Below are 25,078 nucleotides of genomic sequence, written 5' to 3' on the forward strand. Positions count from 1 at the left end.
GGTGGGCGCCGGGGCCGGGCCGGGGCCGGGGCCGGGGCCGGGCGGCCTGGGGAAGCACGTGGGCTGGGCCCCTGGCCGGGAACCTCGGGCTGGCCCCGGCTGTGCGGCGGGCGGGCGGCCGGGTCGGGAGGTGAGGGAGGGGCGCAGACGGAGCAAACCCGGAAGGGAGTGGCGCCCCGAACCCCGCAGGACGCGGAGGGGACAGCCCTGGGCTGCGGTCCGCGGGGCCGGGCGCTTCGCCGCTCGCCGTGTGACCTTGGGCCTCCTGAAGAGGACGGGCCGGGGTGGGATGCGCTCTGAAGCCCCTCGTGGCTCTAATTTTGAGGGGAGTTTGAATGAAGAGAGGGGGAGAGACTGAAGGCTCGTTGTGTTGGCTTGGACGGGCCGCGAAAGGCTTTGAGTCCAGAGTGTCCTTAGGTCATGGGAGCCCATTTCAGGGCACCCGGGGACTCCTGATCCTGAGTCCTCTGCTTCCTCCCAGCCTCATGACTACGGTGTCTTGCCAGACAGCTTCCATTCCTGGTTTCTGATTTCCACAGAGCCACTGGCACTGCTCAGGACACCGCCAGCCCCCGTCCCTCTGTTGGGAACAGGCCCGCATGAGGTCTTCCCACCCAGGGTCAAGGATTGGGGGGGGGGAGGGGAGGCGGGGCGTTGGTGTGTGTGTTTGGGGGGGGGGGTGCAGCCAGAACATGGGCTCCAGCACTGGGTCAGAACGGGGTGAAGTTTGAGACCAAGTTGAATTTTGTGCTTTCCGCTGGGGAGTAGGGCTTGGGCTGTTGGCTGGGCTCAGGCTCTGTAGATCAGGGGTGTTTGCAGAAGACCCCCCTCAGAGCAGGGGGCCCCCTCCTGGCAGTGAAAGAGGCCAGAGCACGTTGTCTTCTCCCTCGAGTGGGCATCCTGCCTGCCGGGGCTTTGTCAGGCAGAGGCACAGGGGAGTATAGGCTGCTCCAAAAATAGAAGAGTGATCCGATCCGGCAGCCCCCGGGCTCCCACTGCGGGCTGCCCCCCGCCGTCTCAGGGCCAGCGCGGACTTGGCTGGGGCTGGCACGTGTGCCTCGTCATGCTGCCGAATGTCACGCTGCCTGTCAGAGCGTGGGCCCTGCCTGCAAGTTTCCTTCCTGGTCTCCAGCTTCGGGTAATAGCTCTGGTCTTCCTGATCCTTCTCAGATCTGGTTCTTTTCTCGAGCCGCCACCCTCACAGCTCGGACTGACCGGAGGTGATGCGTTTGCACAGGCGGCCTACATCTGTGCCCCTGGGTACCCCTGCCTGGGATTGTACGCTCTTGGCTCCGAGCGGGGTGGAAATAAACGTGAGGCAGCAGGTGTCTGTTTTTGTCCTTTATTAAAGCTGCGGTGATGGTTGGAAGGAACTGGGGGAGGAAGGTCTGACTGCCGTGCCCAAGATAAATGTGTTGGTAGACTATGAAACTGTCTCTCTGAGCGTCAGTAAATTTGGGAAATTCCCACAGTCTGCTTACAGAAATGAAATTCTGAAATGCTTTAAAGCCCTTCCGAAGAAAAGGCAGCAGCAGAAGGAATGCTGGAAGGGCCACAAATACCAGTTAATTAGGCCAGTTAACGGACTTTACAAAAGATGTTTTTCGGGGCACCTGGCTGGCTCAGTCAGTAGAGCGTGCAACTCTTGATCTTGGGGTCGGGAGTTGGAGCCCCACGTTGGGCCTAGAGATTACTTTTTAAAAAAGGAATTTGCAATTAGGACTTCCTAAAGTAATGGTTATTAACCTTTTATCTGGATCAAGAATCTAAGGAGAACTCTGAAGCCTGTCCATAAAGACGTATGCGCACACTCCTTACGTTGGTGCACAGCACTGACATGAAAAAGCCCCGCCCTGGGGAACTAGGCTGGCATAGAGTAAGTCACACCCCTGCCATCAAGGGCTGGCTGGCTAAAAGGGCTCGGCCCCCCTCTCCAGGCCCAGAGGGTGTTTGGACAAATGCTGAGCGCTCAGGTTTGCCTGTGAGAAGGCCTAGGTCACCGTGCCGCCCACTCTGGGTGCTGGCGGTCACCGTGCCCTGTACAAGGTAGCCGTGAGTGGTGAGCCACCTGAGCCCGCACAGGGTGCCATCCTGCGGTGGCCCACTTCCCCTGCCCAGGAGCACATGTTTCAGGATTCCGAAACAACCTTGGATTGTTTGGGGGATCATCACTCTCCCCTTTTTGGTAGCTTTTGTGCCCAGAGCTGTGTCTGATTTCACCTGTTCTCACGGCAGCTGTCCGTCACCCTCTGGGTTTCGCCCTTCTAGAGATGACACCTCCCTTTGGCACTTCTTAGCCATCCATTGTAGACTTTCCTTTGTCTTCAGGTCTGTAGTCTCCTCCTTAGCCTTATAGCAGGAAAGATGGAAACTAACACTGAACACTTCCCATGTATGAGGCACTGTTCTGAGTGCTTTGTGTAGTAGCTAATTTAACTCTCACAAAGTAGGTGATGATATTATTTCCATTTTGCAGATGGGAGAACTGGGACATGAGCTAGATATTTTACCCAGCACCCAGAGCCTACACCCTAATATCAAAGAATTCCTTCAGCAGAATCCAGGAGACCTTACGCCTAAACAGCTCAGTCCCCACCCCCCGCTGCCATTTTCCCATATCCCACTATTTCAAAAACAGAATTTTATGCTGCGAATGCATTTCTTTTATGTCAGAGGTAATAAACCCTTGCATAATTAATTCATTCCATTGTTTATTGAATGTTTACCATATATCAATGTCCTATATAAATTCTTTCCTTGAATTCTGACAGCCCTCTGAGGTAGCTGCTACTGTTCTCTCCATTTTTATGGATGTGGCAACTAAGACTTAAAGAGGTTAGGTACTTTACCCAAAGTTACTGAGTTAGAAAGACACAGCCAGGGATCAAACTCTAGATTTTCTGCCTATCACAGTGTAGGCTCTTTGCATTAAGGGGGCCTACCTCCTAGGGCGCCTGGGTGTCTCAGTTGATTAAGCGTCGGACTTCAGCTCAGGTCATGATCTCGAGGTCCGTGGGTTCGAGCCCCATGTCAGGCTCTGTGCTGACAGCTGGGAGCCTGGAGCCTGCTTTGGATTCTGTGTCGTCTTCTCTCTCTGCCCCCTCCCCTGCTCACACTCTGTCTCTCTCTGCCTCTCAAAAATGAATAAATGTTAAAAAAAAAAAAAAAAAAAAGAAGAGTCTACCTTCTTATATCACAGGATTTCTCTACTTTGACGCTGTTGATGTTTGGGGCTGGATAGTTATTATGGTGGGCTGTCCTGTGCATTGTGGGGTGTCTCCAGCACCCACTAAATGTCAGTAGCAACTCCTCCCACACCCTCAAACCCCTGCGGCAAGTGGAGACAATAAGAAACGTCTGTTGTTGCCAAACGTCCCCTGGGATGGAGAGCTGTTACATTCGGAGGGAGACTGTGTTCGGCTTGTTTTGCTCAGCCTGCAGCCCGCCCACTTCCCCTAATTCTGTAGCTCCTCCTCCAGGATCGGAGGCCCCCCAGCCTGCGTGAACACGTTCATGGCTCAGGGACTGCGTGCCTGTGTTTCCCTCCAGGGCTGTGGTGGAGGCCGTGCATCGACTTGACCTCATCCTTTGCAACAAAACCGCTTATCAAGAAGTGTTCAAACCAGAGAACATTAGCCTGAGGAACAAGTAAGCTGGAGACTGCAGAACCGCAGATCCTTACGGTTTCTCTACCCCCTCTCCGCCTGAAACTCTGTCGCATATAGACACCTGTTCTCTCTCACCTCCTGGCCTCGTGGTACAATAACGGGCTGTGAACGCTGGCCTTCCTGAGAGAAGAGATGGGGACCCCTCGTTCTCTCTGAAGCTCCTGCATCTAACAGACTGGAGCCATACGGATGGCATTGGAGCTGGGGGGCTGGCCATGCTGCTCCGTGACAGGGAAGAAAGATGGGGTAAAGAGGCAGGAAAAAAGGAGAGAAATGTGCAGGGGAAGAAGAAGACTATTACAGTTCTTACTGTTCCTGCCTCTATCCTCTGGGGCTCCCACTGTCCCCCCAGAACTGCTCTTTGTCCTGGGTCGTGCAGACTGACCCTGGACGTCTCTTGGGAGGCACAGGGACTTCTCGGCCGGGTATTGGCAGATGCCTCCTTGCTCCGCTCAGGACGGTCAGTCTCTTGTGCTCCTCTGTACCCGCAGGCTGCGTGAGCTCTGTGTCAAGCTCATGTTCCTGCACCCGGTGGACTATGGGAGGAAGGCTGAGGAGCTGCTGTGGAGAAAGGTGTACTATGAAGTTATTCAGCTTATCAAGACTAACAAAAAGGTAAGGGGAGGTCCTGGGTCCTGAGAAGAAATGTGTCTAAAGAGGGAAGCTAAGAAAGGAGGAGACAGCTAGGAAAGTGGGCCAGGACACGGCTGGAGAAAGGGGAGCCGCGGAAAAGATGGCAGAAAGGAGGGAGGGGGTCAGGGGTACTTCGGATCGGGGGAGGAAAGGAGCCTCATCCCAGATGGGAAGACCAGAGAAGTGGATCTGCGGGTGGGGGGATAACTCGTGAGTGAGAAGAGGTGTGGATGCAGTTCAGAGCCAAGAAGATAAGTTACTTTCCTCCCGAAGGAACGGGGTTAGGGAGGGGGAACCGTCCTCTGAGCATCTTGCTTAGCCAGCCCCTTCCCTTTCCCGACGCCCAGCACATCCACAGCCGCAGCACCTTGGAATGTGCCTACAGGACACATCTGGTGGCTGGGATTGGCTTCTACCAGCACCTGCTTCTCTACATCCAGTCCCACTACCAGCTGGAGCTTCAGTGCTGCATCGACTGGACCCACGTCACCGACCCCCTCATAGGTCAGTGAAATCTGAAAGGTGGGCTTGAGGAGCAAGATTCTGTGCCTCCACATCTGGCCTTCTTATTCTTCTGGGTCGGCGTAGCTTGTGACCCGGCCGGGCCGGAGGATTCTAGCAAGACCTGCACGTGGCTCGTGGAGTATGGTTCATCCAAGCAAGCGCGTGACGTAGGGTGAAGATGTTCAGGAAAGAGAAGGGTTTCTTTTGTTCTGGGACTGTAGACTGAGGTGTAGTCGGAGGGAGGGATGGAATGATCTAGAGCAGGGCTGGCTCTGGAAGACAATATTAATAACATTTATTGGCTTCTCCCAGTTGAGTTTGGCTGGCACTGTTTCTTTTTCTTTTCTTTGTTTTTTTAAAGTTTGTACTTAAGTAATTACCATGCCCAACATGGGGCTCAAACTCAGGACCCCGATATCAAGAGCTGCACGCTCTACTGACTGAGCCAGCCCGGCACCCCTGGCACTGTTTCTTTTAACTTCAGAGATTGTTTCCCAGTGTTTTTGTAAGTACCGAAGGTCTTGGAAACGTCCAGGGATTACAGACGCTTCTGCACGGTAGCACGTGTCTCCGTGCACCTGCCCCAGGGTCGGTGGCCGTGCTGTACCTCCGTCTCTCATTGGCGGTTTTCTTTTTAGTCTGGCCACCCTCTGGCACTCCTCCCCTCCACCCCTGAGCCCCTTGCTTCTCACCTCCCTGCCCCTGCCCCTGCCCTGCTGCACCCTCTGGGTCCCGGTTTGTGACCCCGCCACCACACGGTAGCATTCTCCCGTCAGAAGCACAGCACTGCATTTCGTGCATTTACAAAAAATTATTTAAAAACGAAACAAGGGGCACTTGGGTGGCTCAGTTCGTTAAGCGTACAGCTGTTGATTTCGGTTCAGTTCCTGATCTCGTGGTTCGTGGGTTCAAACCCTGTGTCAGGCTCCTAGCTGACAGTGTTTGGGATTCTCTCTCTCTCCCTCCTCTCTCTCTGCCCCTCCCTTGCTTGCTCTCTCTCACAGAATAAACTTTTAAAAATAAAAACAAAACAACCTAACCTAAGACCGCCCTCACAGGCCTTGTACCAGATGGCCAGCAGGGTCCACAGTCCAAAAACAGGTGAAGAACCCTTACCTCAAAGAATCAGTTCCCCAAACTCCCGTTTTCCTCCTCATTGATGTTTTCTCATGCAGCCAGCTAAGAGGTGTCTGTAGAAAACACTAGGAAGGGCTTTTCAGAGTGGGAGTCACACAGCCAGCAGAGTGGCTGCAAGGTGGCGTGGACAAGGGGACGGGCTCTGGAGCCGGTCTGCCTTTTGAATCCTGGCTCTGCCGCTTACCCGCTGTGTGACAGCTCTCCATGATGAGAGCGGCCACCTCATGGGGTTGCTGGAGGGTCGGTGAAGTTGACACTGAACAGCGCTCGGACTGGTCCCTGTCACATGAGGAAACTGCCTCCCAAAGAGCTCAGGCTCTCTGGACTGAGGTTACACAGCTGCTGGGGGGGAGGGGGGATGAGAGCCCGGCACATGGGGCTCTGGCCACGCCTGTCCTCATGCAAGGCAAGCTCACCCGTCTCCCTCGTGGGCGGACTGTCCAGTGGGCGGCCTTCTCGGGGGGGCCTCCGCCCCCAGGTGGAAGCCAGGAGCGCTTACCTTGGCCTCATTCAGGCCATTCTTCCTGGGCGGGTCTCGTCTGTACCCAAACCTTTCAGCTTTGGTCCGCCTCACCACTCAGGCAGGACACCCAAGACTGTCCTGACACCGGAGCTTCTCCTCTTCGTCCTTTCTAGAAGCCTTCTGTGATGACCTTTCACATAGCCATTCCCCAGGGCACTGTCCTGGGTCCGAGACCCTAGCCTATCTCCTCTGGTTTGTGGTTTTCCCATGAAGGACTCCTACCTGCGAGCCTCTGTCGACCTGTGTCCTGGAGGAATGTCTTCTGTGCCCCGTAACACAGTCTTTTCAAGACTAGCGGTGGATTTCTGATCTCCTTTCTCCACCTAGGAAAGGTGTTTCCCCTCAGGTAGGAGGCAGGGGGATGCACTTCTAGGTTTCTCTGTCTTTTTCAGGATGCAAGAAGCCAGTATCTGCCTCTGGGAAGGAGATGGACTGGGCACAGATGGCGTGCCACCGGTGTCTCATGTACCTGGGGGATTTGTGTAAGAATCTGAACTCTTTGTTTTCTGTTCGGGGCTCCGGGACAGGCGGAAAGCTGCTTCGTTTGTTGGTACCGCCCTTTAGGTGCTGGGAGAGCAGGGGGACGTTTGGCCGCTGTGACTCTTTCCTTCAGTCATTCAATGTTCCCTTCTTTTCGCTGCCTTTCCGTTAGCAGAAAGGTTCAGTGAACACAGAAGAAGGCAAATGAGCTTTGAGAAAGTCTGAGTGGTAACTCGGTTTCAGTGGTGGGTTAGGAAGGTTTTAATTCGGTGCTTTTCTCCTTTGGAGTTTTCTCTTGATGGACTCCTAGAGGAGTAGAAGTTAGACTTCGTGGAGGACCTACCTGCCCAACAGATGTTTCTCAGAGTGAAAAAGTGCTCCCTTGCTTGATGGCCCCCGGGTCTCTAGTCCTGGCAGCCAAAGGTTCCTCATTAGGCTGTTGGTGGGGGGCTGTAGGATTATCTTTTATTTCCTGAGGCTCCTCTCCTTGGCCCCAGCCCACTTCTGGACCTCTGATAAGCAGTATGCACAGGGAGAGGCAAGCTGCTTCGTGTTAGACGGACCAGGTGCCCGTAGTAAGGTCTGGACGTTACAGGACGGTAATGTCCAGTTGCGTTCTGGATCCAAACACCAGAGGTCTTTGCAAGCAGTTACATCTGCCGTGGGTCCCCTTCCTTGGGGAGAGAGAACCAAGAACCTGTTATCAACACCAAATAGTCTCTACATTTCGAAGCTACCCGCAAGCAAGAGAGAGTTGAACGATTTGTTCATGGTCACGCAGAGTTAAGATTGTGCCAGAGACCCAAGCAGCCTGCCTCCTAGCTCAGCTATCTTCCTCCCAGGCTCTTACTACAGCTGCACAGAGTGGACTCCCAGACGAGGGGACGTTTTTCTGAAACGCGGCATCACGGAGTTTTCTTCCTCCTCTCTCCTGCAGCACGGTATCAGAATGAATTAGCTGGCGTAGACACCGAGCTGCTAGCTGAGAGATTTTACTATCAAGCCCTGTCAGTAGCCCCCCAGATTGGTAAGTGGCACCCCCGCTTGGGCCTCCCTCCCCAGCCGCATTTTCCAAGAGGAAGACCACGTTGAGACAGCAGGCAGGCCGCGCCGGCTCCCTAGGTCCCCCCCGCGCTCGGTCCCGCCACACTTCACCTCGGTTGTGCGTTGTCCCCCTCGTAACGCACGCTCGAGAGAAATGCAGTCTTGATCTAAGGAGGGAGGCAGAGGGGAAGGACGAGAAGATGGCTTCCCTGTCCCCGAGGTCTCTGTGGGAGGAGGAAACTCCACTTCAGCTGTTTTTCTCGCAGGAGGCACAGAGAGAAGAGCTAAGGCTCCATTATAGGGAGAGGTGAGGATTATTAGCCCGTAGGCAGGAGAGCTCAGAGGTGAGAAACCGAGCCGGGGTAGAGGAGAGGGCTCCGTGACGTACCATCACCCCTGCGAGAGCCACAGCCACCAGTGAGGGGGTGACACCCCCGGGGGCTGAAATCCCCGGTAGGCCAGGCCGGGCAGGACTAGACTGATAGGAAGGGAGTCTGCGATCGGCGATCCCCTGGAGACGCGGCAGAGTCCACTGCTCGTCACCTGAGGCCCCGTTGTTCTTCCCCCGGGTTCGCCGCCGCTTGGCGCCCGTTGGTCCTGGCAGCTCCGGGTGCGTATCGTGTCCGCAGACCGCGTGACGTCTCTCTCTCTCCAGGAATGCCCTTCAACCAGCTGGGCACGCTCGCGGGCAGCAAGTACTACAACGTGGAAGCTATGTACTGCTACCTCCGCTGGTGAGCATTCGCCCGCCCCTTCCCCGGCCCAGCTGTCCCGTCCGTGCTGCTCCTGCTTGGGTTTCTCGCCTCCCTTTTCTAGCTCCTGGCTGAAATAGGGGAAGCGGAGACTGAGGGGTCCCTCCCGTCAGGGGCGCTCTGACACAGCCCTGCTGCTTTTCACAAGTCCACCTGGATGTGTAGGAACTGGGGCGGCCGGGAACACTGCCCACCGTCTTGAAGAAAGTAAATTCGATCTAGTCAGTAGAATGTTACGGATGTAACGGATGTAGCGGATGACGAGAACTGCAGAACTGTAGATCTTCAGTGTTTTGAGGTGCCCTGATGACAGGGTGGGCCAGGGTTAGGGTGGCTCGCTGCCTCCCTGGTGCTGACGTTCCGCTCTCAGAATCAGGGACATCGTTTTCGGAGGCCTGGACTCGGGTGGGCAGTCTGCTGAGTCAGCATACCCGAGCGGGGCCGGGTAGGTGGGGGTGCCACCGACCGGGCCGTCGTCGGCATAAACTGGCTGGGACTCACCTGCTGCCGCCTAGTCAGGGCCACCTTAAACTTGAGTAGCCAGTCACGTGCGGGACAGGCTGATATAAACCCGGCTTCAAGGCAGAGGGAATAAGCTGGTCTTCATAACTTTGCTGATCAAATACTAAAGTATAAGGTATGGTCCCGCCTCATAATTCCATGTGCCACGTCCCTTGGTTCACCTGGTACAGGAAAGCTCTTCCTTGTATCAACAGAGTATTTGCTCTTGAGGTGCCTGTCTCCTTTTCTGAATCCGTGCAGGACACCCCCCAACCCCCACCCCCACGGATGCCACTGTGTTCGTTCTTAAATACAGTTCTCAGGTTTGTAGCCTTCCGTTGTATCTTCTCTATGCCTCACATGCCTTCCAGGGAATGCCCTCTTGTCCTTGGTCCCTCATCACACTCATGGTTGTGATTTAGGGTGAATCATTTCCAGAGAGCCCAGCACATCCAGGTTTGGAAGGTGCCCGCTAAGGTCCTGCCCTGCTGTGTGTGCTAAGCACATCTCGTCGTTCCTGAGTCGGGCATTTGGGTAGGGCTCAGTTGGGCGGTTCTTTTCCCCTGGTGGCCTTGTCTAGGATCAGTCGCTGGTGTTCAGCTGGCCTGGGGGCTGATAGGTCTGAAGCGAGGCTCATCTGCCCCCCCCCCCGCCCCCCAGTGTGGTCTTTCTTGCGGAGAGATAGATGTGTTACACGGGAGCTCAGAGCTCCCAACAGTGAAGAATGACCCAAGAGATGTGGAAATAGAATGTCAGTCCTTTATGGCCTGAGCCTGGAAGCTGGCCGAGTCACTTCCACAGTGTTCTGTGGGTCAGAGCACTTGCATTGCGTCGTCCTCTCCCCCTGGCCCTCTATTAAAGGGGAGCAGGCAGAAAACCCACGTGTGGATGGAAGGAGGGTCAAAAAATCTGTGGCTACCTTTTACTCACAAGCAGATATCCTTTTCTGTACCTTGTTCTTTATGACGAAGAGGTTTCTTCCCCCAGGAAAGACATTAGAAACAGTACAGTGCCGGTGTCGTAGACGCCGTAGTGAGACAGGTTTGGGTTGGGGACTCCTCTCCACCATGCGTTAGCCGTGTGGCCTTGGCCGCATTCTTGTCCTTCCAGGCTCCGTCTTCTCGTGCGTATATGCCGACAGGGTCAGGTGCAGTGCCTGACACGTGGGGGCCACTCCGTACACACTCCTATTCAGAAGAGTGTTGTAAGGACACTCAGTTGTGTGTGTAAATACCCTTGTACGTGGTTGCCCCTTGTTGACTGCTACCTGTTAAGTGCTCTATACTGTAAAAAAGACAAAGGGTATCTTAGGGACGGTGATGAACTTGAGTTTGTGAATATAGAGGAAGCGAAGGCATTAATTACATTTTGATTGATCTAGAAGTCGTGTCTGTATTTTATCTGGAAAGATGGCCTTCACTCTGAGTGTGTCCGTGGGAGGGGAGGCTGGGGGTAGCTTGTACTGCTAGAAGCATTGCTCCCTAAAACAGAGCGGAGCACCGTCCCCCTCCGCCCGCCGCCGAGAGCCCGTAGCTTCCCTCTGCGTCTCCCACAGCATCCAGTCGGAGGTGTCCTTTGAGGGGGCCTACGGGAATCTCAAGCGGTTGTATGACAAGGCTGCCAAAATGTACCACCAGCTAAAGAAGTGTGAGACTCGGAAACTCTCCCCCAGCAGGAAGCGGTGAGTAGGGCCTGTGGGGCGCAGGGGCCCTGCGGCTGCCGGCCTTTTACCTGGGGCTCCTCTCCTTCCAGATGTAAAGACATTAAGAGGTTGCTGGTGAACTTCATGTACCTGCAAAGCCTCCTGCAGCCCAGAAGCAGGTGAGCGGAAGAGAGCCGGCACACGGAGCGCGTCCTGCCAGCCCCCGGCGGGGCGGTTCTCTCCGAAGTCTCCCCTGTGTCCCCAGCTCTTAGTGCCCGCCCCAGGCCGCATCTCTGACCTCCCTGCCGCTCCTGCCCTTCCGCAGCCCGGTGGACGCGGAGCTCACGTCCCTCTGCCAGTCAGTCCTGGAGGACTTCAACCTATGCCTCTTCTACCTGCCTTCCTCACCCACCCTCAGCCTGGCCAGCGAGGGCGAGGAGGACTACGAGGGCGGCTACGCTTTCCTCCCGGACCTTCTCATCTTCCAGATGCTCATCGTCTGTCTCATGGGTGTGCACAGCTTGAAGAGAGCAGGTGACTCCCTGTGTGCCCTGCCCTCTCCCCCCGGCATCCGGGGTCCTCGGTGCTCTTCCCGTAGCTCCTTATTCCCGAACTTCCTCCCGTGAGCAGTGCCGTTGCCACCTGTGTCACTGCTTGGCTGTGGGAGCGCGAGGGATGAGGAACCCCACCCTGAAGTTGCTCTGGTGAACGAACGAGGGCGACTGCATATCTTCACCCCTTCCAGTCCCACAGACACAGTCTTGGCCGTGACCCAGGCGGACGAGAGGGCAGGATAGTGAGCTGAGGGTGCAGACCGAGTTTAGACCTTGCTATTGGGGGCAGTCAGGCAGTTCTGCGGGCCTTCCCGGCAGAGGTGTGTGTGGGGCCGGCCTGGGAGGGCAGGAGAGGCCGGGCTGGGTGTGCAGGTGCTTGGGCTGCGAGGAGGAGCCGGTGTGAAGGCATCAGAGCCAGGGAGGACGGCGTGGCACAAGAGGGTATGCTTGCCCGAGGAGGCACAGAGCGAGCTGGCACATTCTAGATGCAGAGACCTGAAGAGTCTGTTTTCCTTAGAGGAGGCTTCGAGGGGTAGTTGGATCCTTGGAAGGGTTGAGAACACGAGATGGGATTGGAGCCGCGGGCGCCCGCTCGTCGGAGCCCTGGGCCCTAACGCCTGGCTCCCCTGGCTTTAGGATCCAAGCAGTACAGCGCGGCCATCGCCTTCACCCTGGCCCTCTTCTCCCACCTCGTCAATCACGTCAACATACGGCTACAGGCTGAGCTGGAGGAGGGCGAGAACCCCGTGCCGGCGTTCCAGAGTGATGGCACAGGTGCGGGAATGGGGGCATGGCTGGGGAAGGGTCGCCTGGGACGCTGCGTCGAGGAGGGGGAACAAGCAGGTGTGCTTAGAGGTGGTACCAGAGAGCGCCTAGAACTTCTGGGCTCTGCTGTGTCCGCACAGATGAGCCCTTGGAGAAGGAGGAGGCGCCAGGCCCTGAGCCCCCTCCCGCAGCACCTCAAGCTGGTGAGGTCAGAAAGAGCCGGAAGTTCTCCCGCCTCTCCTGCCTCCGCCGCCGTCGCCATCCACCCAGAGCTGGGGATGACAGTGACCTGAGTGAAGGTTTTGAGTCGGACTCCAGCCATGACTCGGCCAGGGCCAGCGAGGGCTCGGACAGTGGCTCCGACAAGAGTCTGGAAGGTGGGGGAACGGCCTTTGATGCGGAGACAGACTCGGAAATGAACAGCCAAGAGTCCCGATCAGACCTGGAAGATATTGAGGATGAGGAGGGGACACGGTCCCCAGCCCTGGAGCCCCCTCGGCCCAGGTCAGAGGCTCCCGAGTCTCTCAATGGCCCACTGGGCCCCAGCGAGGCCAGCATTGCCAGCAATCTACAAGCCATGTCCACCCAGATGTTCCAGACCAAGCGCTGCTTCCGACTGGCCCCCACCTTCAGCAACCTGCTCCTCCAGCCCCCTGCCGAAGCCCCCACCGCGGCCAGCCGCAGGCCCTGTGTCAACGGAGATGCGGACAAGCCCTCGGAGCCAGGTATTTGGGCCTCTGGTCCTCGCCCTGCTCGGGTCCACACCTCCCCGCCATCTCCGCCGCAGTGCCTCCATCCCCGCGCTCGCTGCCGTACCTTCGGCCCTCTGCCCGTGGTGCTGTCCGGGAGCGTTTTCCCGGATTCCGCACTCCTGCTGGCTCCTCACTCCCAGCACCTGTGCCGCCCCGCCTGTTTCGTGGTCTTCCCCTCCTCCCACCCCCCCGCCCTGCGGGTGTGGGGCTTTGCTCCCCGAACGACCACTGCCATGTCCCCCTGGTGCCAGCCCATGTCCCACCGGGGCAGGTGGCTCCAGGGACCCCGCTCTCCTAGGGTCTTCCCTGCACGGGGGGCACCCAGTTGGCACAGCGAGTGTTTACTGAGCCTGTTGTCTGCCAGGCACTGGGCTGGACTGTTGTCGGCTGTTGTCTTGTTAAAATTTTTTTATTATTTTATTTATCATTATTATTTTTTTTTAACGTTTATTTACTTTTGAGACAGAGACAGAGTGTGAACAGGGGAGGGTCAGAGAGAGGGAGACACAGAATCCGAAGCAGGCTGTCAGCACAGAGCCCGACGCAGGGTTCAAACTCATGGACCGTGAAATCACAACCTGAGCCGAAGTTGGCTGCTTAACCGACTGAGCCACCCAGGCGCCCCTTAAAATTTTTTTTGAGAGAGAGTGAGCAAGTGTGGGGGAGGGGCAGACAGGGAGGGAGACAGAATCCGAAGCAGGCTCCGGGCTCTGAGCTGTCAGCACAGAGCCCGACGCAGGGCTCGAACCCATGAACCACGATATCACGAACTGAACTGAAGTCTGACGCTTAGCCAACTGGGCCACCCAGGTGCCCTGGGTGTTGTCTTGTTTAATTTTCACAGCAGCCCTTGTGGTGGAGGAGTTGTCCTCCCTGTGCTGTCCCTTGACCCTAGGCATCTGTGGCCCGTGCTCCTTTAGTCTGAAATGTACTCCCCCCCCCCCCCCACTTGCCCAGAGCCTGTTGCTTGGCTAATTCTTACCTGCCCTCTGGCTTCTCCCTCAAATCGCTTGGTCTGGGATTCTTCCAAGGTTAGGTTAGATTTTCTCCCGTGGGTTCCTGTAGCCTCCGCCCCTCCACGGTTTCCAGGCCTTTAGTACTCAGGTGAGGCCGTCTGTTGACTGGGAGTCTCTGAGGTCAGGGCAGTCTGTGCTTGGTCTGTTGTGTCCTCAGAACCTAACGCTGTGCCTGTGTGGTTGGGACTCAGGGAATGAATCCGAGAAGCGAGGAGGCTGATGTGCGGAGGCGAAGGGGCCTGCCCGGGGCTCTGACCTGCACAGGTGGACAGCTGGGGGCTGCGTAGTTCAGTTCTGTGTGCCTTGGCTCCCCCCCCAATGGCCCCCTCCTGAGTGTCGGCCCTGCTTTCTAGCACAGAGCAGGTCCTTCATAAGTACCACTCGAGCGACCAGCTACGGACTCTTCACAGATTTGCCGGGATCAGGAAGAAGCATGTTTTAAAAGGCACCAGGGTCCTTGCTTGAAAGCAGCCCGTTAGCGGGTATAGAGAAATGAGGCAGAGTGCGTAGCGAATTCCCCATCTGTCACATCAGAATTCTTCCAAAGAGTCCGGGCGAGCATGCCCCCCACCCCTGGGGCTGAAGCCTGATGCCTCCTGCCTGCGGCTCACCCCATTCTCTGTGCCCGCCACAGCCTCTGACGACGGCTCCGAGTCGGAGGGCAGCGAGTCCAGCGGGCGCTCCTGTCGGAACGAGCGCAGTGTCCAGGAGAAGCTGCAGGTGCTGGCGGCTGAAGGCCTGCTTCCTGCGGTCAAGGTCTTCCTGGACTGGCTGCGGGCCAACCCGGAGCTCATCGTCGTGTGTGCACAGGTGCGGCTCCGGGGGTGTTGGGAGGTGGGGGGGAGGGGCCCCCTCACATGGTTCCGGCACGTCAGGCGCCTGCTTTGTGCTGGGCCCTTAGGCTTTTTATGGGGAAAGGGTTAGATGTGACCTCTGCTTCAAGAGCCTGTGGCCTGGGCTGAGACACAAATTCTCTGAACGGGGAAAGCAAGAGCTGCCTATTCTGCTTTGTGTCCATAGCGCTGGGCATTATGCCTGTGGTTGGGATCAGGCTTGATGAATGCGGGACGGGGGGGGGGGGGGGGGGGGTGGGGACTGGTCTCTGATCCCGGGCCCAGAGTCCAGAGGGAGGAGAGCACACCGAGTGGGGCCGCGGAGATAGGATCCAGGGGCGGAGGTGTTGGGGCGGGGAAGCAGCAGAGTCAGGTGTCAGGCTGGCGCCGTGGAGGACAGCGGGGCAGCGGCGCCTTCTCAGGTCCGGTCTGTCTTGAGCCTCGATGGCCCTGCGGCCTTGGCCCGGAGGTGTTTTATCACAGCAGCGCTCCGCTCCACCGCGAAGACCCTTGGGTCAAGGCCAGGCACGCCCTTGGGTGTGTGCTTATGTCTGCTGTCAGCTGGTTACTCACCGTCCTTGGTCATCAAGGGAGGTGTGGTAAAGGCGGGGATGCGGGGTCATGTCTCCACACGGGTGCCCTACAATGGCCACGTGGGGGCTCGGAGAGGTGCCTTCCCAGCACTCGAGCTCTTCCCGCTCCCAAGATCCAGAGGGTCCTTCCTGTGGTCTCGCCCCTGCCCACGAAAGCTGCAGCTGCTGATGAAGTTCAGCTGGGCCCATGGGCCCCCTTCATTCCTCATGGGACCAGCTCCCTATTTTGCAAGTCTTCCATGAGCCCGTCCCCGGCCTCTCTCGTAAACTTTCCCGTCAGCTCCCTCTAGGTCTGTGGCCATCGCCCCAGACCCCAGGTATAGTACTTAACTCTTGCTCCTGTCCGCTCCCCCCCAGAGCTCTCAGAGCCTGTGGAATCGCCTGTCTGTGTTGCTGAACCTGTTGCCAGCTGCCGGTGAACTCCAGGAGTCTGGTGAGTGAGGCCCTGGCACCACCCTCCCTTCCCCTCTCCCTCCGCAGTGGCCCCACAAAGCCCATCCCCCCCTTCCTGGTAACCCAGCCTGGGGGTAAGGAGGTTAATGGGCCTCACTGCCCAGCCACCCTGACACACAGCGGCCATTGTGGTGTCTGCGTCTCCGGTTTCCCCCGACACTGCCCTGCCGGTCGGCCAGGGAGTGTGCTCCCCGGGGAAGGCAAGGGGATGGGCGGGAGCAGCGAGGGGAGCCTGGGAGCCAGCGCCGGCTGCTGGTGCCCGTGCCTGTCCCTGAGTCAGCCTCCGCCTCCAGAGCTCATTCTCTCCTGCCGCCTTCCAGCTTTCCCCACCTCTGGCCTCGCCTGAGAGACGTGCCCTCCTCGTTTCCACCCTGCTGTCGGGGAGCCTTCCCCATCCGAGCCATTGTTGCCCCTGCCCAACCAGCTCTGGTCTTCCCGAGCCGTGCGGATGGCCCTGTGTGTCCACCTCTCTGTTCTCAAGGGGAAGAAGGGCCGTGTCCTCCGGGGGCTTCCATAGGGCAGGTGGTCTCACGTGTCTTCTTTCTCCCAGGCCTGGCCCTGTGTCCCGAGGTCCAGGACCTTCTCGAAGGTGGTGAACTGCCTGACCTGCCCTCTAGCCTGCTGCTCCCAGAGGACACGGCCCTTCGTAACCTGCCTCCCCTCCGGGCCGCCCATAGACGCTTTAACTTTGACACAGATCGGCCCCTGCTCAGCGCCTTAGAAGAGGTGAGGATGGGTTTTTTCATGCCACAGCTTCCATTGTTAGTCTCACCTGGCATCAAAGCAGGTAGCCCTACCGTCCAGGCAGGGAGAGTGTCCTTGGGCTGGGCTGGGCTGGGTGGGCTTCCTCCTGAGAGCCACGCAGCTCGCTTTCCTTCTTGGCAGGATGCTCGTCTACAGGCGAGTTGGTGTAGGACAGGCCTTGCTCCACTGTATCCACCTTTTATAGAGGGCGGAACAGGGACTCTCAGGGCTGGAAGAGACAGTGCTGCTCATCTAGGCCAGTTACTCTTTTTATACACACACGTATGTGTGTTTACTTAACATTAGAGAGAGCGCGCGCGTGCACAGAGGTGCGCAAGCCGGGGGGGGGGGGGACAGAGAGAGGGGGGCACATAATCCTAGGCAGGCTCCGAGCTGTCCGTGCAGAGCCTGATGAGGGGTTCGAACTCATGAACCGCGAGATCATGACCTAATCTGAAGTCGCACGCTTAAGTGACTGAGCCGCCCAGGTGCCCCAGGCCGGTCACCCGTGAATCTGCGTCACCACAGGGGCCATCTGGGGACAGCTGGGGAAAGCCAGGCGAGCCGGCCTCCCAGCACACACACGAGCCTCTTGGTTGCTTCTCTCCAGCCAGAGAAGCCTGGCTTTAGTCTTTTACGTTTTAGGATCCTAGAGAAGGGTTTTGTCTGAGGGGAAGGAGTCGTCGTGCCCACCAAAAAAATAGATTGGAAATGTCAGTGTAGCTTAATGCCCTCGTGTCACACACGAGGTCCTGAGGAGGGAGGTGGCATTAGTGCCCAGGTTTTCTCGCTCCCAGTGCAGCGCCCTGCCTCCCGTCTTCACCCGAGTTCTGGTTCTCCCAGGAGTCCCTGTTCTGGCACCAGGGGCTCTGGGCCTCGGTGCTCCCCTCTCCTACCCCGTGGAATGCAGGCCCTTCCCAGGAGCCCCTGTGGGCTGAGGGGCTGGGCTGCAGGGGCCGGGGGTGGGGTGGGGCTGGAGAGCCCTGCTCAGCCCCTCCCCCCACCACTGTGTCCCCTCAGTCGGTCGTGCGCATCTGCTGCATCCGCAGCTTTGGCCACTTCGTCGCCCGCCTGCAAGGCAGCATCCTGCAGTTCAGCGCGGAGGCCGGCATCTTCGTCAGCATCGCCCAGTCTGAGCAGGAGGGCGTGTTGCCGCAGGCCCAGGCCCAGATCCGCATGGTGAGTTGGCCCGCTTCCCTCCCTGCCTGCTCTGCTCCCTGCCAGGCTCACTGAGAAGCCAGCCTGAGGGGCCCAGACAGATGGGGGTGCCCTGGATGGAAGAGCGTGCCGAGTGGGGTTGGGACGCCGAGCCCGGGGAGAGGGGGTGCAGGGAGGGCAGTGGCGGGCGGACCAGGGGGTGGGGAGTGAGAGGTGCCTGTGTCCAGACCGCCTGGGGGTCGAGGGCCGTGTCTGTCTGCTCCGGGTCTGAGCTGGGCACGTCACCTGACCTTGCTAAGCCTGTTTGCCTAGCAGTTACATGGCGTCGGCGGGGTTGACCTGGGGCTGTTGTGTGGACAGGATGGCCGTGTGTCTCAGGCACCCTGCCCACTGCAGGGTGTGTGCTCGGCAGGTGCTCCCAACCCTTCTTCCTCTCTAGGGGATGAAGACTGGGACCTGGGGGCAGGGGGGGGTCTGGCTACCAGAGGCCGTGTAGGGTCACTCCCACCTCCAGCAGCCCCATAGAGTAGGACAGTCCTGGAGTTACAGCCTCCTCTGCGTTGGGTAGTTCAGTCCCCGAATTCTGACTGAGCGTCTGCGCCGTGCCAGACGTCCTGTCCCAGTCGGTCCTGTAGGCAGTGGGGCTATGGCGGCGAACAAGGTGGTCCTTTCTGTGTGAGGCTGGCTGATGCTCCGCGAGCAACCTTCGGGGTTCTACGGTCAGGCCCGCGTTGCCCCGAGCTGGAGGGGGCCAGGGCCTGGCACTGCAGCCTGGCCCACGCGTCGCGGCCAAAGCCTGGGGGCTCCTGCTTGTCCCAAGCCAGTCCCCTCCCCTGTGCCCTTCCTTTCCCCAGCCCCGGGCCTCCCCGCGTCTCTGAGCACCCCGTTCCTGCAGATGCTCTGCTTGGCTGGGAAGGGGCACAGGCTCCCAGAAACTCCCTTCGCTGTGTTCAAAGCAGGCACGTTCTGTTAAAAACAAACCTTTCGTATTGAGGCTTTTACTGTTTCGTAGAGAAAAACACAGAATTACAAAAATAATTCTGGGGAAATTACACAGCTTTAAAAAAATGTTAGTTTTTGTAGGCATTTCCTTTAGCCTGAAGCTCCCAAAGACTGTTCCGAGGGGAGAGGGCGTTCGCTCGGGTTCCGGACACCAGGTCACATCGCCTGCTGGGGCCGCGCCCGTCCCTGCCTCGGCCGCGGATGTGCGCCCTGAGGGGTGTCTCCCTCGGCACCGTGGTCTGGCCACACTGTTCTCCTCCAGCCGTGGCCAGGGCTGTGCGCAAAGCCCGCTTCGCCTGCGGCCGCTCGGTCAGCCCTTGGCGCGGCTCCGTGAGGCGCGTGCTTGCGCTCTCCTGCCCTGGACAAGGAGGCACCGTGAGCCGAGAGGGAGCGACCGCGGCAGAGCCGGGGCTGGGGGTAGACAGACTGGCTCTGCCCTGAGGCTCCAGCATCCACCCGGGTTAGGGACCCATGTCTCCCCGAGGGACTCGGAAGCCCGCCTCCGAGCTGCCTGGCCCCGGGTGGACCCCCGCCCCCTGCGCTGCGCCTCAGGCGCCCCCAGCCCCCTCTGGAACGTGGCGCGTCCCGATTCCAATTCCAGCCTGAGCGTTCATTTCCTGCGCTCGACTTCTACGGTGACCGCGTTAGCCGTTCTCGCCAGTCTGCCCACGGGGCCTGTGGGAAGGTGGCCATCACACAGGCTTGCGCGTCTCCCTCGCTTCCGCCACCGGTGTTTCTCCAAGGGGCTGTTCTTTGTTGTGCAGGACTCTGCGGGGGGGTAGGTGCGTACCGCGGAACCGTAGTGTGACTGTCAGGACAGGGTGTTGGGACCGGACAACACCGTTAACGGTAGAGTTCGTTCATTTTCACTAGTTCTCCCGCTGATGTCTGTTTCCTTTTCCGGGCTCCCACATCACGTTGGGTTCTTACGTGTCCTTGTTCTGCTGCAGTCTGTGACGGTTCCTCAGTCTTCCTTTCAGGACCTTGGTGGTTCTGAAGAGTATCGGTCGCTTATGTTGTAGAATGTTGCTCACTTGACTTTGTCCAGATCCGTGTTAGCCGTGTATTCTGATGGTTGGAGTGGGATTGTGTGTTCCGGGTTAATGTGGTTTTTTTAAATGTTTGTTTTTGAGAGAGAGAGAGAGAGAGAGAGCGAGCGGGGAAGGGGTAGAGGATCCAAAGCAGGCTCTGCACTGACGGCCCAATGTGGGACTCGAACTCACAACCTGTGAGATCATCACCTGAGCTGAAGTCAGATGTTTAGCCGACTGAGCCACCCAGCCGTCCCCCCACTGAGGTTAATGTCTTAAAGCACGCTCTGAGGACACCCCTTTGCTCATCAGAGAGCCTTCAGTGGCTCCCCCCCCCCCCCCCCCCCCCCCCCCCCCCAGTATCTTTTAGGATAAGTCTCCATCCTTAACCTCATCTTCTAGACCCCAGTAAGGAATTGGGACATCCTCCGGAAGACCAAGGAAAGCCACCAGAGGGTTTTAGTCAGGACCACGGTGGGCACCAGACGGCGTCGGCAGCATCGCTTTGGTTGCAGGCAGGGAAAGTGGATCGGGGTGGAGGCGGGGACCGGTGAGGCTGTGCTCGGCAGGGCGGGAGGAACCGGCCTAGACCGCGATCGTGCAGGGGTGACGAAGGAGGTGCGGTCACCGGACTGGAAAGCGGTGACTTCAGGAGCTGAGAGAGGGAAGGAACAGTCACGGCCAGCTCAGCCTCCTGACTTGGGCAGGCGGTGGCCTGTTATCAAGCTGGGGGCGGGGCGGCAGGTTGTGAGGAGAGGAAGGGGCCGTCTGGGCTGGAGCTGGTGCTTTGGGGAAGTTGGCAGGTGGGCGGTGATGGAGGCAGCCCCGGAGGGGGGGGTCGGGCGGAGCAGAGATGAACAGTCCCGCGCAGCCGGCCGCCGTCCTGCTCCCTCCCGGGGTGTCTGCTCACAAGTTGCCCGTCGGAGAAACCGATTTTCTCCCAAGCCTCCCTTTCCCTCACCACCAGGAGCAAGAGCCGACTCTGTGTGCGGCCCCACCCGTTTCCGACCCTGGCGGTTCCTCTCGGATGATCTCTTAAACCTCTCGATGGCTGCGGAAAGGGTTACGGGCCCGGCTCTTGGCCCCAAGCTCAGCACGTGGTGTTTTGCCTCGTAGGCTCAGGAGGAAGCGCGTCGGAACAGGCTGATGCGGGACATGGCCCAGCTACGACTCCAGGTGAGCGGTCAGGCCTCGGGTGCTCCTGCCCCGTCCTCCCGTCCCCTGCACTCCCACCCCGTCCTGCTGTCCCCCCCCACCCGGTCCTGCTGTCCCCCCCACCCCATCCTGCTGTCCCCCCCACCCCGTCCTGCTGTCCCCCCCCACCCCGTCCTCCTGTCTCCCCCACCCCATCCTCCTGTCCTCCCCACCCCCACCCCCACCCCATCCTCCTGTCCCCCGCACTCCCACCCCGTCCTTCTGTCACCCCCCACCCCATCCTGCTGTCCCCCCACCCCGTCCTCCTGTCCCCCCCACCCCCACCCCTGCTCTGATCCATGCCTCCCACCCCCATCCTGCTTTGTTCTGCCTCCCCATTCCGTAGTGGCCTTTACTTTGACCCAGATCACTTCTCAGACCACCTTCCCTTTCTCGTTTCCTGAGTCTTAATGCCCTTTCGGCCTTCATTGGTCTGTTCCTTGTCTTTCTCTTTACCTTACCCTTCTTTCTGTCTCCTTTTTCTCCAAGGCCCTTGGTACAGGAGTCCCCCCGTCCGCACAAGAACCCTCTTGGGTTCCATTTCCCCCTGCCTGCCCCAGGCTGCAGGCCCACACAGCCCCACACTCTGCCTCTCTCCCCAGCTCGAGGTCTCTCAGCTAGAAGGGAGCCTGCAGCAGCCCAAGGCCCAGTCGGCAATGTCTCCCTACCTCGTCCCCGACACCCAGGCCCTCTGCCACCACCTCCCGGTTATCCGCCAGCTGGCCACCAGTGGCCGCTTCATTGTCATCATCCCGAGGACAGGTAGGCATACTGGGCAGGTGGTGGGACAGGGTGTGGCCACGAGAGGCTTTGGGTTTACAGTTGAGGGACCCTCATGGGGGCCCAGGTTACACACAGCGGCCTCAGTCAAGTCCTGCCACCTTTCTAAAGCTCAGTCTCTTCAGCTATGAAGTGTGTGTGACAATCTCTATTTAACTCTGACTTATGAGACAGTTGGGAGAAACAGAAAAGAACTCACTTGGTAAATCGCTAGGTACATTGCTCGCAGGTTGTACTCTGAAAGGCCTCGGGAGCCCCATAGGAGCCACAGTCCCCGCTTTTCCTGCAGCACATGCTAGAATGGGCTCAGATGGCCTCCTGCAGGGCCCCACGCCACCAAGGCACGGGCTCATGTGTTTTGTCCTTCCCCACCTCCACCTCCCCCACCAGTGATCGACGGCCTGGATTTGCTGAAGAAGGAACACCCAGGGGCCCGGGATGGGATCCGATACCTGGAGGCAGAGTTTAAAAAAGGAAACAGGTGAGTGGGGCCCCGGCAGGGTGACTCCTGAGCCCCGTGTCGGTCTCCCAGTCGACAGACGCATGTTTGCTCTCGCTCCCTTGGGTGAGACACACGCTTGTAATCCTGCTCACTGCGCGGGAAGGCAGGCCGGAGACTGGGTGGAGGGTGGTCGGTGGGCCTGGAGCCCCGTGGGGCGTTCTGACCTGCAGTGTGTCTGCCTCTGGGGCAGCCGGGAGAGAGCATCACCAGGGAGATGGGGGCAGACCTCTGACTGCAGGCTGCGGGCTCCTCTGCAGGAGTCGCTCCTGCTCTAGGGTCGGGCCGGTGGCAGAGTTTCCCGGGCTGGGAGCGCCTCCTCTGGCCCGCGCACATCCCGCCGGAGCTGTGCAGGGACGAGCAGGTGGCGGTGGGTCGGCGCTCTGTCCAGTACAGGCCCTTCTTTCTGGGCTTTGGGGCCAGAAGAGCAGCAGGCAGCGGGTGCAGAAGAGGGAGAGGCCGGCCCCTGCTCCCCCTGCCTCTGCCTCTGCCTCTGCCTCTGCCTGCCCAGGAAGCTGCACAAAGCCCGCTTGTCTGGGCCTGGTCTCCAGAAGCCCTGACTTGAAAAGCATCCGCCCGCTTCTCCTCTTCCAGCTCCTCCCCTGGGAGGAACCAAACGCTCCGTGTTATCGGGAGGAAAAGCAAGCTGGGCTCAGCCGCCAGGAAGCCACTTTGAAATGGCTCCGAACAGAGCTGCGAAGGGAGAGAGGCGCCCCTCCCCCTCCCCGGGGCCACAATGAGGTGCTTTGTGTGAGGCACCCGCCCGCCCTCTCCTCTGACCCCCCACCTCCCTCTGCCGCCTCCTTCCCAGGTATATTCGCTGCCAGAAAGAGGTGGGAAAGAGCTTCGAGAGGCACAAGCTGAAGAGGCAGGATGCGGATGCCTGGTAAGACGTCAGCCCGGCGCTCCTGGGCCTCAGGTCGCTGCTGCCTCACTGCTCTCTGAGCAGGGCCAGCCCAGGGCCACCTGTTCGTGTCCCCTCAGAGGGAGTAAGAAGTTGCAGCCCCAGACCCCCTGTCGCCCTGAGAGTCTTGGTGTCCTTGCTCAGTGTACGTGGGCCCGCTGGACACCTTCCAGAAACACTGCCCCTGACTGCCTGTTGCCCTCCCTGTCCCCAGCTTCCCCCGTGCCCTGGTGATCATGGAGTCCAGGTTCTAATGCAGGGCTCGACCCTCTTCCTCCTCCTCCTACCAGGACCCTCTATAAGATCCTGGACAGCTGCAAACAGCTGACCCTGGCCCAGGGGGCAGGTGAGGAGGATCCAAGCGGCATGGTGACCATTGTCACGGGCCTCCCACTGGATGACCCCAGTGCGCTGTCAGGCCCTATGCAGGTGGGTCACAGGGGGACCTGGGGGGCGGGGGTGAACAGGGAAGGGGTGCCAGAGTAGGAACCCCCCCCCCCCCCCAGACTACTCTGTACGGGTACTTTTTCCTCCTCTGCCGCCCCTCCCCCCACCCTGCGAATGGTCCTGGAGTTCAGGAGGTCAGGCCCCCACCATCAGCCCCCCTCCCGTTCCTCAGGCAGCCCTGCAGGCCGCTGCACACGCCAGTGTGGACATCAAGAATGTTCTGGATTTCTACAAGCAGTGGAAGGAGATTGGTTGAGATGGACCCCCAGGCCCTGCAGTGGGGCTGACTCCAGATCTCTCCTGCCCTCCCTGGCAGCCAGGACCGCCACCTGTAGTCACCCCACCACACACAGACTTCACTCACGCACGCACGCAGAAAGGAGGCCACAGGGAGGGCCCGGGAGCCGCAGGGAGGGCCCGGAGCCGGCCGGGAGGGCGGGTCCCCTTGTTGTCAAGACGTCAGGAAAGCAAGGGAAGTGCTTGGAGCAGGAGAGGCCTGTGGGCCCCCAGCCCGCCCTTCTGCCTCGGCCCCCTGCTGTCCCTGGGGGCAGGCGGCAGGCACGGGCGTCTGTGTTCCACGGGAGTGGTCTGTGGACCTCCGAGGGGGAGGGGCGGCAGGGCCCCTCTTCCTCACGGTGCAGGGTGGTCGGGGCCGGGGCGGACCCTCCGGCACTGGGGGAAGAATTGGGTAACACCAGACATCTGACTGGTTCTGTGCGGACCCTTTCCTCCTCAAGGACCTCCCGTTCTCCCTCTGCGCAGGCTGGGCAGCTCTGGAGCCTTGGGGACTCTTCGAGAAGAGGGGCCTGGAGCTGCCCGCACCGTTAGCAGAGCCAGGGCTTGCGACCCTCCTGCCGCCGCAGGGGCCCGCCCACCCGGTTGCCCCGCGTCTGCTTTCTCTCCATCTGTCCGGTTCCAGGGCAGGGAGCAGGCCCGTGTGCCAGTGAGGGCTCCTGGGCCCGCCCGCCCAGTGGGCGTGTGCGGGGCCGAGTGGGATGCCAGTACGAGGAGGGGGTGCGGTGTGAGGCCGCCGGCCCCCTTACTGTCTTGGCGAGGCCCTTAAAGCTGCCCGGCCAGGGGCCCGCTGTCCTGGAGGGGCTGAGCTGGGGCTCTCGGGGCCAGTGGCAGGTGAAGTGGGGGCTGAGATCACGAGGAGCTCAGGGCGGCGGGTGGAGCATCGAGTGCAGGTTGTGGGGGGGCCCCGGCCGGGACCCCCTAGGGTCCCTTTCCCTGGGGCTGGCCAAGGGGGCCTGGGGGTCTTGGCTCTGTTGCCGCCTCCCCCAGCACTAGCCTCTCCTCCCAGGCTGTTCTCAGAGGAAAGCGGGTTTCTTGTCTCCTTCCTCTAAGACCACGTGTCTGGGACAACCAGGGGGAGTGGGGTCACCCCCATTCCCAGTCCCTGGCAGAGACTGAGACTAAGGCATCACTTAATAAAGACCCCTCGAAGCCCACTGCCTGTCTCCTGGTGC

General features: G+C 59.4%; 1 protein-coding gene across 2 annotated transcripts; it reads left to right on the forward strand.

The window, feature by feature from the left end:
- The first annotated feature begins 696 nt into the window (after nt 1-696).
- SMG5 (SMG5 nonsense mediated mRNA decay factor) lies at nt 697-25,060 on the forward strand. Of its 2 annotated transcripts, XM_049634802.1 has the most exons (21): nt 697-3,648; nt 4,160-4,283; nt 4,649-4,805; nt 6,858-6,947; nt 7,883-7,972; nt 8,645-8,723; nt 10,798-10,923; nt 10,995-11,063; nt 11,210-11,418; nt 12,075-12,212; nt 12,344-12,928; nt 14,606-14,781; nt 15,755-15,830; nt 16,401-16,576; nt 17,615-17,773; nt 20,902-20,961; nt 21,582-21,741; nt 22,150-22,240; nt 23,070-23,144; nt 23,453-23,591; nt 23,782-25,060. In XM_049634802.1, exons 2-21 carry the CDS (start codon nt 4,185-4,187, stop codon nt 23,863-23,865), a joined length of 2,838 nt encoding a protein of 945 aa, XP_049490759.1. In that variant the 5' UTR covers nt 697-3,648; nt 4,160-4,184; the 3' UTR covers nt 23,866-25,060. The 2 variants fall into 2 exon arrangements, with proteins under 2 accessions (XP_049490759.1, XP_049490760.1); XM_049634803.1 differs by lacking the exon at nt 697-3,648 and having other exon boundaries at nt 4,194-4,283; nt 7,788-7,972.
- The last annotated feature ends 18 nt before the right edge of the window (nt 25,061-25,078 follow it).

This window comes from Panthera uncia, chromosome F1 (genome assembly GCF_023721935.1).
Source record: "Panthera uncia isolate 11264 chromosome F1, Puncia_PCG_1.0, whole genome shotgun sequence".
NCBI classification, from domain to species: domain Eukaryota; kingdom Metazoa; phylum Chordata; class Mammalia; order Carnivora; family Felidae; genus Panthera; species Panthera uncia.

Excerpts from the sequence above, each read along its gene's own strand:
- SMG5 (XM_049634802.1), top strand. The coding sequence starts at position 4,185 with ATGTTCCTGCACCCGGTGGACTATGGGAGGAAGGCTGAGGAGCTGCTG. Across the intron at positions 15,831-16,400 it reads CGGTGAACTCCAGGAGTCTG|GCCTGGCCCTGTGTCCCGAG; the intron begins GTGAGTGAGGCC and ends TCTTTCTCCCAG. Across the intron at positions 23,145-23,452 it reads AGGCAGGATGCGGATGCCTG|GACCCTCTATAAGATCCTGG; the intron begins GTAAGACGTCAG and ends TCCTCCTACCAG.